Raw genomic sequence first — 12778 nt, 5'->3', positions numbered from 1 at the left:
GATGAGTCACCGCTCCTGGTCTTGTTTCTTTTCCGCCAATCGGCATATCCCATAACAATGCCAACAACACGTGCATGCATCTACATTATTTACGTATATATAGGGATGTAGTCCATTTGTCATTGGCGTTACCAAGAGAATACCGACCACAATCGCGTTACTAAGTATTCAATTGAAGTTTTCTCGATTGAGATTTTTTTTTACTTATTTCCTTATTGCATGCAGAGGCTAAGTTGCTATCGGCGGTAATACGTAACGATGTCAGGGACTAATCACGTCGCTTTATAGAGGGCGTTTCAAACACCCCGTAGGACCGTGCACGATACTTCCGGGAAAATGTAATGTCAGGGTAATGTTAACACTTAATAAAAGTAATCACACTTGTAACGCATGACTATGTAATATGAACTTCATACAGGTGGCAGAAAGCTATAGAAAATAGGGGTATCACACTAAAGTAGTATACGCTTGTGAACACTGTGCCGGATATCTTGCAATAGTCACTTCAAATGTGTATGTATAAGGAAGCAGGAGACGTCCGTAAGGATCGGTGACAAAGCTTTTAATGACAGTAATGGCGGAAGAGAAGATCGAGGACGGAAGCTCACGAGCTCCCGTGTCCCTGCAATCCTGTCGTCTTCCTTAACACTCCCCGGCGCGGAAGTACAAGTCAATCAGCTTCCAATTTGTAGAGAAGTTGTACTGGCCGGCTTACGGTTTTCCCTCCTGGCAAGTTGATTCTAAAGGATCTAACCCTTCCATCTGGGCTCTGTGTTACGTGACTCACACGTCCTAGAGGCCACGATGTTCGCGGCCTTGACTCTGCAGCAATGAGTACTAGGTCCCCGACGGCGACGCTGTGTGATGGTACGGGCTTGCAGACGTTGGCCGATCTCAGGAGGAGGATGTACGTTTTAAGCCACTTCTTCCAGCATTGATGAGTCAATTCTTCCCGATACATCCACCGTCGTCTCAACTGTTGCGCTGTAGATGTTGTTCCTGCTTCGGGTTCGCGACACGGAAGCGCGGTGAGCCTTTGCCCAATCAGAAAGTGTGACGGCGTGACGGCAGAAAGATCGTCTGGATCTTCGGACAGATACGTCAGAGGCCGAGAATTCATCACCGCCTCCACCTCTGTGAGAACGGTAGAGAGTTCTTCGTAGCGGAGGGCGCTTCGGCCCAGGACTGTACGCAGGCAGGTTTTGGTACTACGAATCAGGCGTTCCCAAAACCCACCCCACCATGCTCCTCGCTCCACTATGAATTTCCAGGTGATCCGTCGTGCAGTCAAGAATACGTTTACCTGAGCTTTCTGTGACAACCAGGCAGGGGTGAGTTCGCCACTGGCTCGCTTGAATGTCCGAAAATTGTCCGAATATATAGTGGCGGGTACGCCCCGTCTTGATACGAACCTTCTAAGAGCCATTTGGAAATCCTCGGTAGACAGACTTCGTCAGCTCTAGGTGAACAGCCCTAGTGACGGCACAGGTAAAAATCAGGATGTAGCACTTTCTTCCACCGTCTTTGGAACACTTGTAGTACAGTGGACCCGCAAAATCAGTGCCTGTCACTTCAAATGGTGCGGACTGTGACAAGCGGTCTCGTGGTAGCGGAGCGGTAACTTCTGTGCACGCCTGAACCTTCGTTCGTCGGCAAGTGCGACATCCATTTACGATCCTCTTCACAACCTGACGACCACGGAGAACCCAGTACTCTTCCCGAAGCGCGGCGAGTGTCTCCTGAACTCCAGCATGCAGAAGCCTGACATGAGCCCGGAAAACTAAAAGAGCTGTGAACGAGTGGTCAGCGGGAATGACGATGGGATGCTCCTCCTTTCGGCTGTGGTATGCCTGCAGTTGTGCCGCTGTGACCCAGTATGTTTCCGCTGCAACTACCTCGGCGGCCGTCAAAGGTCCCCTACTTTCGGCTGTGGTATGCCTGCAGTTGTGCAGGAATCTTGACACCCAAGCGGTAACTCTCAGCAGCCGGTGGAGCGAACTGTATTTGGCAACATCCATTAGGGTAGTAGTAGCCAAGATAGGTACGCAGCACGCCGTCTGGGCCTTTGTTTCGTTTCGTACCTCGACGCAGGGTTCATCTGGAGTACGCCATGCTGGAGGCCAAGACTTTTGATCCATAAGCCACGAGGGCCCCTGCCACCATACACTGTTGTTCAGCAATTGGAGGCATGAAGTGCCTCTCGTGAGAAGATCCGCGGGATTTTCTTTGCCGGGGCAGTGGCGCCACTGACTAGGCTCCGTACCAGCCCGTATCTCCGACACCCGGTTCTGTACAAAAGGTTTCCAGTCGTTCGTCGATCCGTAAATCCAGTAGAGTGTTATCTCAGAGTCCGTCCATAACACAGTGGGTACGGTGGACAGAGATAACGTCGTCTGTAAGAATCCCATAAGCCTGGTCGCGATGACGGCACCCATTAACTCGAGTCTCGGTAAGGAGACAGTTTTGACCGGGGCCACCCGAGACTTTGCCAAAAGAAGATCCGCACTGTAATGACCGTCCCTGTCGAGCGTCACCAGGTATGCGGCCGCACCGTATGCTCGCGGACTCGCGTCGCAAAACATATGCAGCGCGATGCTGCCCTCCGACATCTTCCCGCCGAGCCGCCGTGGTAACGAGACGCGAGACAATAAAGGCACCTGCTGGCACCAAGACGACCACACTCCCATCAGGTTTTTGGTAGTTCTTCGTCCCAACTCATCTTGGAGAGCCAAATCCGTTGTAGCAAAATCTTGGCTGTCAACACGAAAGGCGCCACATAGCCCAAGGGATCATAAATGCGAGCCACTGCTTGCAGTACATACCGTTTGGTATTCGACCGTTGCTCCAGGAACTCTGACATTGACTTCGACGGATACCGAATTTCATCTGTCTCGATATCCCAAACAATTCCTAGGACCTTCCGTAGTGGCGACGTGGTCGAACTTCCTGTCCCATCGGCGTCAAAGGTAGCCCGGAGATGAGCATCATTGCTCGTCCACTTAACCAGTTTCATGCCCGCGTCGCGGAAGGTTTGCCGCGACTCGTGGTAAACAGTAAGTGCCTCTTCCGGCGATGGCCTACCAACAACGAGGTCGTCTACATAGAAATGGCTGGAAAGTAAGGACGCCGTGCGTGGGTATGTCTCTTCTGCTGCTCTCAGGTGGTGACGTATAGTGGCAGCGAGAAGAAAGGGACTGGACTTGGCTCCAAAAGGCACTCGTGTCATGCGCCAAATTTCTACTGGGGGCAACGGTTCGCCTGCCCGTGGCGTCGTGGCATACCACAGAAAACGCAAACAATCTCGGTCAGCACTGTCCAGCACGATCTGTAAAAACGCCTTCTCTATATCCGCTGTGAGAGCCACATGATAAGATCGAAACCGCAACAGCAATTGCAGAACGTCAGGGTTAAGGTTAGGGCCGGCGTGAAGAGCTTCGTTGAGAGAGAGAGAACCGTGAGCCTTCGACGAGGCATCAAACACAATTCGAACCTTTGTTGTCTCGCGGTCCCTTCGGATGACTGCGTGGTGCGGCATATAATAGAGAGGCCCGGCCACCAACTCCGGTTGTAGGACCCGTTCAGCGTGTTGAAGACGTAAATACTGACGTATGGTGGAATCATATTCTTCCAGCAACGTTTGGTCTCTCCGTAATCGTTTGATGGTACTATCCAGCCTCTGGACCGCCAGCTTCTTGTTGTCACCCAATGCTTCAGGCGCTTCCGACTTCCAAGGCAAGCGCACGGTATAACGACCGTTTAACAACTGCGCTGTGGACCGGAACTTGCGTAGGACAGTGTCACCGTCGGAGTCGGACTGGTGGCGATCAATTATGCCCAAATGCTCTAACTCCCAAAAGGCGGAGAGTTGCTGGTCGATGACGTTGGTATCTTCCTTGTGCACCTCAACATGGAGAACATGAACCGACGGGATGTGACGGCGACCACCGCTGGCATTTCTGCCTGAGCCTTGAATCGTCCACCCAAACAGAGTTTGAACAGCCACCAGGTAATCTGATAAACGGGCGGTTGCTCCAGTCACAACTCCCCAATAAAAGTCCGCTCCAATCAATAATGAAATATCGGTGGGAGATGAGGGCTCGTCAGCAAGCTGTAGACCCATATTCTTGACGTGTTGCGCAGAATGCGAATCGAGAACAGGCAATCCATCGGAGCAGATGTCGGGGTATTGAACCGCCTCGATTGCCATACATGATGCCGAAAATTGGCTGCGCAAGACAACCCGCACGCATCGATACTTCGTGCAGCTTGACGCAGTGTTTCCAAGGGCCCCAACATGCAAATCTTCGGATCGAAGCAGTGTACATCCGAGCTTCGTCGACACATCCTGTCGAATAAAACTGCGTTGGCTGCCGCCATCCAGAAGTATGCGTGCGAGACTTCTCCGGCCATCAGTTCCTTCAATCCACACCTTGGCTGTTTGCAGAAGGACCGCCGCGCCTGGCAAAACGGCAGAGGATGAAGAAAGAGATGTCACAACAGTTCCCGTAGAGGCATGCACCGTCGACGGCTCTTGTGCTGTAGACTGAGACGACTGCGGGGACTGCTCAGTACTGGATGAGTTGACTCCGGGGCACAGCTGAGTAAGATGACGTCTATGGCAGCGATCACACTGCAAGACCCGCCTTACCCTGCAATCCTTCGATATGTGCGACCGTCGTCCGCAAAGGAAACACCTACCCTCCCGGCGCAGGATCAGTCCTACTTCCTCAGGGCTCAAACCAGCAGTGCATCGCTCCAATCGATGCTGTCCGGACTTGCAAAGCACACATGTAGGAGTACTTGGGGCAGCCATTGCAGGTGCTGGATCTGAGACAGACGACGCGGTTGCTGTCAGCGAAGATGCAGAGGCTGGGGTCGGCTCACTGCGCTTGGGAACGTCATCTGCCTCCCTTCGGGCTCGTTCCCGACATTCAATCTCATTCTCCAGGAAATCTAGTAGGGATGATAACGAGTCGCCGTTGGTGTCCTTGCCTTTGTCCTTGGTTCGGTAGAAGTCCATTTCGAGGTCTCTAGGAATCTTCTTCAAGATGACCTGCCGAAGCGGAATTGCGTATTGTGCTGTCGTAACATTTAGGCTCTCCAGGTTTCTGATGCGCACTGTAACAGTCTCGTGGAGCTCACGCAACCCCTTTACGTCGGTGCTGGACCGAACAGTCCTGAGCTCGAAAAGGCGCCCCATGTTTTCGGTCACAAGGTCGTCCTTCCCAAATCGCTTCTGAAGTATGTCCACGGCAGTCGTATAGTTCTCATCGCTAATTGAGAGACCTTCAATGGCACGGGCTGCTGGCCCAGAAACGAGAGAAACCAGGTACTTCAGCTTGTTGACATCAGTGAGACGTTCGTTTTCATGAATACTCGCACGGAACTGGTCCCAGAACCCCTGCCATTTAGATAGGTCGCCGCTAAAGGTGTCGATCCGCAGCTTCGGTAGAGTGACTCCGGTAGACGGACTCCGATCTCCTGAGGAGGATCGTCGAGGTCCCGTAGCATTAACGCCGTCACGTGCGGGAGCCAAAGATCGGGATGCGGTCGTGGAGTCTAGTGCGGAACACACTTGGAACTTGATCGCAGTGACTGACTCGAGGTATTGATCGCAGGAATTACACTCGCTCTCTATCAATTCCTCCGGTATGAGACCCTGAACCTCTCGGTCCTTTTCTTTCAAGGTAGCCCACTTCGTTTCCAAAACCGTCAAGGTTTGCTTCAGTTGCTCTCTGGGAAGAGGGGTCGTAGTCAAAAGCGTCTTCAGATCGTTCACCGTTCGGGTTATCGACGACCTGGCCTGACTTCGAAATTTCCTGATGCGATCAAGATCCTCCATTTCCTTACCAGCGATGAGAGTCGGTGCGTCCTTATGGCCTCCTCAATGCTTCCTAGTCGTAAGTTGACCCAGCGGGTCCCGGGTTTCGGCACCAGTGTATAAGGAAGCAGGAGACGTCCGTAAGGATCGGTGACAAAGCTTTTAATGACAGTAATGGCGGAAGAGAAGATCGAGGGCGGAAGCTCACGAGCTCCCGTGTCCCTGCAATCCTGTCGTCTTCCTTAACAGTGTACATTGTATTTAACATTGTACTCTAAGCAGGAACCTGTAACACTCCAACATATAACTAACCCTAGTGATGTATGTTCGACAACAGGTTTGCTTTATAACGGCTAACAGAAATATCAGAATCATCGTGGGTAGTCAGAGGGCAAGAGTTGTGGCATTGTCGTAGATAGCTATCATTCATGAGTATAATACGCGCTCAGTTCATATGTCCACTCATATCATGCGTACAGCATGCGTGGTTGTCCTTTAGCTTTAACGACAGAAAGGCGACGTGATCATACTACCCCAAGTACAACTTCGAACGCAAATGTAATATCTTGATGTAACTGCGACACTGTGCAGTGAAAGTAGGAAGTATCATCTCGATGCACAGGTGAAACAAGTTGCAGAATGTGTACATTTAAGAAAACTTATGATATGGTTCACTTCCAGTCAATGTAATGAAGTCACCTGCTTTCTTTTTCTAATGAAAGTCCAATAGCGTAAAGTTATGCTGCGCAGGGAAATTTGCGCCTCCGTGAACTCGGCAAACTCTTCACGGAATCTAAAAAAATCGCATTAGCATTTGTGGTCATTAGAGATTCGGCACGCTGCGCTAAAAAAACGAGACTACACGAAGTTATAAAAGAAAAAAAGAAAAAAAAAAGAAGAGGTGCAAAACTCTCCGCATAGTTGCAAATTACGCGAAGCAAGTTACGCTAAGTTTTCCCAGCACTTACGTGTGGTTGTCCCTTTTTACGTCGATGTATCGATTTATTGGTCGATTTTCTACGATGAAGCTGCTCGCTTCAAATTAGGGTCACTGTATAAACTGTGTCACTGTAGGGTCACTTCAGAGTCACTGTATAAACCGCGCACTGCACCATGCTTAAAATGCTCGAAAGGCAATGTGACAAACGTTTCTTTTATTACAGCAGGGCTTCATTTAATGACATTATAGATGATCCTTCGAAGGCTAAAGCGACTCTGACCAGAAGTTGTGGGAGCTCTTTCGTGCTTGCAGTCGATAAAGCACCCCAACAAGGACTCTCCATGCGAAAATTCAGGCTTTAAAACCCCACGGTTTCTCTAAACTACAATTTTAAACATTCGACTTCATCTGAGTGCAGCACGCCTAGCGTCAAACCCAGAAAACGTACGTATCCACCCCGGCCCACCATCAGAATGACGTCAACATGAGGGCAACTGGCAACACCCACAATTGGCTCAAACGCGTCACGTGGTCACACAATACCCTGTCAATTGCCTCTATAAAATGGCATTTATGTGTTAATATGTTTTTGTTACATAGTCTCAAAAAGAAAAATATACCCTGCATTTAACACATGCAGTAGTTTCTACGATTGCCTTTTCAATCTGCGCTCTGTTGTGTTGCGTTCCATATGGCTGCCACATGACGAGCTTGCGAACTTGTGTGATTCCCGGCTTATCCTGCCTTTTCCGGATCATTGGGTTGGTGTTGGAGTCGTTCGCCATATTCTGAACGTCTCACCTATTATTGCGGCGTACTGTTCTTGATCTGCTGCGAAGCAACGAACCCCAACGGCAGTCACTCGACACGGCGAAATTCTACCTGCTGCATATCAAAGAGCATCGGGACCTGCTGATGTACTGCAAATGCTGAAGTTGAATTCTTAGAACCTTCATCTAAAGAAACCAAGTGTGCTCTCGTGTGGTTCGGACGGAACCGCAGTTTCAACAAGGTTAGCACATTTATTTTTCAGCTCCAAGTCTACGCACTCAAAACCGTGCAAGTGCATCCGATCATTCTCTAGCTGCTCTGCAACACGTATGCTTTCTTAGGTATCCCACAGAACCCTCCGCTTCACGAACCCAGTTATACTTTATGTGACCCTTCCGATGGCTCCTTACTAGGCCAAGCCACTCTGAAGCATTGAGATGACGAATCGTCGTGGTGGCTGCACCTCTGCTTTCGGAAGATGAATCATTCATTCCACACTGTGCTTGCTGGCTTTGTATCGAGTCTGACAAATCCGACAGACCTGGACTGCCTTTTTCAACGAAGTTTGAGATGTAAGTATGTGTTATATTGGTTTCACATATCCCCACCACATATTGAGTGTGTATATCGCTGTACTTTTTATGCTATAGCATGTCTAGCGCACATTATTATTGAACACCTAGTGCGGAAAACTCGACACCAGCCACACAACGTCAGCAATTTTTTCTGCCTTTTGCTTCGACTGCTTATTTTTATTATATTATTATTTTAGTATAATCCTCAGATTTTTAAGAGTCACAATTTATCCATGGTTTTGGCGCACTATAGCCTGAGTTGCTTATGCTCCATTAAAATTGAATCATCATCATCATCTTTAACTGCCATTATTCAATTGAAGTGCCATGTTTCAGTTGGATACAATGATACGGCCAGATATATTTTTTGCTTTCGTTCTGGAGTTGCTCATTTCAGAAGAATTGTCACTGTGAAGTTTGTTTTCGGAAACATTAAGAGGACTAAAACCAAACACTTTTTCTTTCAGAGCGTCCCTTACGCACCTGCATTTCAATTAAGATCTGTGTTACAAGGATGACAGGCCACTCAACAGCGATGAACATTTGAAGGTGGAATTGTAGGAACGAAGATGCGTTAATCTGTGCGAAAAGTGCTTTGTATGTGTCTGAGTCGAAGGCATAGATCACAAGCTAACTTCTGTCTTAAGCAGAGGTGTCAACTATGCTCTCTTCTATCTACTAACCAGCTCCACTTTTTAGGGTTCCCTGTAAACTAATGGAGCACATCATACAGGGTGTTCCACCGAAAACGGGCCAGAGGCTAAAGAAAAAACGGAGTGCTCTACACAAATGGAGCCAACTGTACGAGCTTTGCAGTTGTGTGGTCTATCCAAAAATAATTTTTCATCGCCCCTTGTCAATTAATTAGCAGTAATTAATTTTCTAACTTTTTAATTATCGGTTTTAGCTCTCAGATGTCAATGTGGAAGTTGTAGTACATGTCGAAAAAGACAGAACTGAAGTGGTTCGAGGTCGCTATGGCTTGTGGTTTCGTTTTTTTCCCGCGTTTCAGATGCCGGGCGGACCGCAGATCGCTGCCCACAATCCTGCACCCGCGCGCGACGATTCCAGCGCCCTCCGGCGTACAATGACCTTGAGGTTAGCGCTTGGAGACCATCTTTGGGCCACGTCACACAAGAGGAAGATATTTCACCTGTTTCACGGCACACCAATCAGAGTGCACTGCAATCGTCGCGCGCGGGTGCCGAATTATGGGGAGCGCTCTGTGTGTGCGCGCGGCTTGTGAAACCAATTTTTAAACCCGGGAAAAAACGAAACCACAAGCCATAGCAACCTCGAACCACTTCGGTTGCGTCTTTTTCGACATGTATTACAACTTCCTCATTGACATCTGAGAGCTAAAACCGATAATTAAAAAGTTAGAAAATTAATTACCGCTAATTAATTGACAAGGGGCGATGAAAAAAATATTTTTGGACAGACCACACGACTGCCAAGCACGTACAGTTTGTTCCATTTGTGTAAAGCACTCCGTTTTTCCTTTAGCCCCTGTCCCTTTTTCGGTGTGACACCCTGTATACCACCACGTTGTTAACCATGTTGAGTGTATCAATTTCTTTTTTTTTTAATTCCAGCATGGCTTTAGAAAAGGGTATTTAGGCAAAACTAACTAATAGGCAAAACTAACATAAGCGCGCGTTTGTCACGTTACATTTGCATCACATTTTAATCTAGTGTGAAGCAAGGCCTTTAGTTGATCGGTCTTGTATAATTACACGCCCCTCCGTTATGTAACAAAACACGGTTCTTCAACCTATGACAGATAAATAAATATATTGCCAAGTAAATTGTTTACAAGGCTCATTACCCCATTTCACCACATTACCGCAAGCAATTGTTGGAGTAGTGGCCCAGGGTATGAAGCTCGCCACTAATCATCATTCAAACAAAGTTCATAATGTAGAATCGTTTACTGAAAACTACGACTTAACACAACGATTGAGAACAAAGAGAGTGAATGTGTCGTCGCCTATACGGGTGGCATCATTGCTACAACAGAGAACAGTCAAAAACAACATCGAAGGAGTCAAATCAGTGGCGTGCATTCCTTTCATCCAAGGTGTTTCATATGCCGTTTGAAGGGCATTCTGCGCATCAGGCATTAAGACTGTGCATATAAAGTTAAGTGCATAGACTGTGATACCACCTACTTTGGCGAGACAGACAAAAGACGTGGGACAAGACTAAAAGAGCACACAAGGGACGTTGCCAATACTTCTAATGCAACTCAAACCAGGACCGAATTAGTCTACCATTGTTGGCCTAAGGGACATGTATTTAATTTTGATGGTGCGGTAACCTTTGCACATGACTAGCGATGTGGCCCTAGAAAGTCCTGATGCATCAGCCTGCAATACAAACCGTGGCCCCCTATTGAATGTGTATGACGCCCTCTTAGATAAGTAGGCTAATGTGCTGGTCTTTGGCCTCTGTTGTACTGACGATGCCACCTGGATAGGCGGCAAAACGTTTACGCGCTATTTTAATCGTTGTGCTAAGCGGTGTTTGCAGTAAAGGATGTTATATTATGAGGTCGTCACCTGGCATTTGGAATATATTTTCAAATAAAGTTTTTGTTTTACAAAGCTGATTACATTGTAGAAATCATTCTTATTGCCTGTTCTTTAGGGGATACCATTCTTGCAGTCACATGAAGCACTAAAGAGCCAATGTCGAAGGTAAAGGCACTCTGATTTATGTTCTTGCCCATATAACGCAGCGTATGCATGAGGTAGCTCGATTTCAGAAGGCTGAGAACACTCAATGCAATTAGTGTGCTAGCATTAGATATTGTGTGCAGCGTTACATATTTGCTTTTGCTAAGGCAACTAAGAAGGGTGGATAGAAAGACAGTTACAACATGTTTCCACAAAAGACACTCAGATTTATTAGCAATTTCCTGCAAGAGAGCTAAGACTTTTCCGGATTACTAGAACATGGGTACCTGATTGTAGATAAGAAGAACTCATACACCAGAGGTCAGTGTTACAGACACTCTGCTTTCCATCAAAACTGTTAAAAGGCGTGACCCCCTAAACCTGCACAATATTCCTGGAGTGTCTCCGCTGGGCACTGTCGCTGTTCCTCTCATAAGGTGCTCTCTATGAACCTGACTCCCAGTTCTGGATGCACTGCCTGAGGTAACTTCAGCATGTTTTCCCAACGTGAATGATCGCAACTTCTATGAGCAGTGCTATACTTACTGAAAGCGATATGAAAAGCCTTGACAGGTTATGTTGATATCCTTCTTAGGATCGTAGAGAGATGTTCCTTGCTCCCTTTATTCCAAACCGCACTATCAGACGCAAGTCCACTTGCCACCAAGCCGATGAGTATTGCCTCACAGTCAGGGCAATCAAGGGAATCAATCACTGAGGCCCAGAAAAGCTGTTTTCTATGGGGATCTGATCCAGGACTGAAACATGAGTGAGTAGCCCTGAGAAAGCACCAGGGTTTCTTTGAATTTTATATGCGTCATCTTTTAATTTCCTCCTTCACCCTTCTTTTATGTAGTACCTGATTACTTTAGCCTTGCACAGGTTTGGAGATTGAGGATGCGGAGATGACGTAAGAGGTGGAATTAGGCTTTAGGCACAATGAGGCAAAGTGTGACAACATACCTTCTGAGAATGTTTATGTATCATTCACACAAAGAGAGGATAGGTATTACAATAGATATTACATCTTTTTCTGGTTTTGATATTTATTTATTCATGAATTACCTCAAAGGCCCTTGCGGGCATTACATGAGGGGGACATCAACATGGGTCACTTAACAAATACAGAAGTTACAAGGAACATGCATATTGGAGAGGCAGACTCTGCTTTTCATTTGTTCATCAGTCTTGCTCAAGGAATTGTTCAGTGTAGCAACCGTACACAATGTCACGAAAGGAGTACCCATCTATCGTTCCGCAATATTCATTAAAAAGGACTAGTGTTGTGTTTCAACACAACATATTGAACTCAAGGACCATGCATCACTCTAGCTATAAGTCATCCTAAATACAGATGCTGAATTATTTTAAATGCGATGGACGAGCTGTGCGAAGAGGTATCTCATGTTAGGATGTTGGGTACTTGAAGCCTGTGGGCAGTTTGTGTGGAAGGCTCGCCAGATCCTGTTCACTGCACAGGGTGGGATGACTATGCTCTTGTTTTTCCCAAGCTTGTGGTAAAAATGCCTTGCAAACTGGCGATACGCAGTGTATCCATATCATCTACGCAGATGCACATAAAATATAGTTTAGGCAAATAGGTAACCGGTCACAGTACAGGTTGTGTGTCGTGGCATTTCCACATGTATGAGGGGTGTTCAAGTAAAACCGGGACTTTTCATTTTTCGCAAAAGTAAAATGAACTTACAGGCGAGAAATTAGTTTTATTTTTTCAGCGTAATCTCCAGCTGCACTAATGCACTTGTCCCAGCCTTTCACGAGGGCTTGGATGCGAGCAGCGTAGAAATCCTTACCGGCGCCTAGCAGCCATGATCGGACCGCATTCTTGACCTCGTCGTCGCAGCTGAAGTGGCGGCCCCCCAAGGAACGCCTTCAGTAGCCCGAAGAGATAGAAATCGCTGGGGGCGAGGTCTGAACTGTAAGGGGGATGTGGCAGCAACTCCCAGCCAAGTTGCAGTAAGGTGCGTGTCGT

At 47.6% G+C, this 12778-nt stretch overlaps 2 protein-coding genes across 2 annotated transcripts; both read right to left on the bottom strand.

Moving 5' to 3' along the window:
• Nucleotides 1–1415: 1415 nt before the first annotated feature.
• On the bottom strand, nucleotides 1416–2609 carry LOC135384923 (uncharacterized). Its single transcript, XM_064614105.1, has one exon. It carries the CDS (start codon nucleotides 2607–2609, stop codon nucleotides 1416–1418), a length of 1194 nt encoding a protein of 397 aa, XP_064470175.1.
• Nucleotides 2610–2686: 77 nt separating this feature from the next.
• On the bottom strand, nucleotides 2687–5842 carry LOC135384922 (uncharacterized). The gene has a single exon (XM_064614104.1). The coding sequence runs from the start codon at nucleotides 5840–5842 to the stop codon at nucleotides 2687–2689; it is 3156 nt and encodes a 1051-aa protein (XP_064470174.1).
• Between the last annotated feature and the right edge of the window lie 6936 nt (nucleotides 5843–12778).

This window comes from Ornithodoros turicata, chromosome 2 (genome assembly GCF_037126465.1).
Source record: "Ornithodoros turicata isolate Travis chromosome 2, ASM3712646v1, whole genome shotgun sequence".
NCBI classification, from domain to species: domain Eukaryota; kingdom Metazoa; phylum Arthropoda; class Arachnida; order Ixodida; family Argasidae; genus Ornithodoros; species Ornithodoros turicata.
This window is presented reverse-complemented; position numbering and strand designations above follow the sequence as displayed.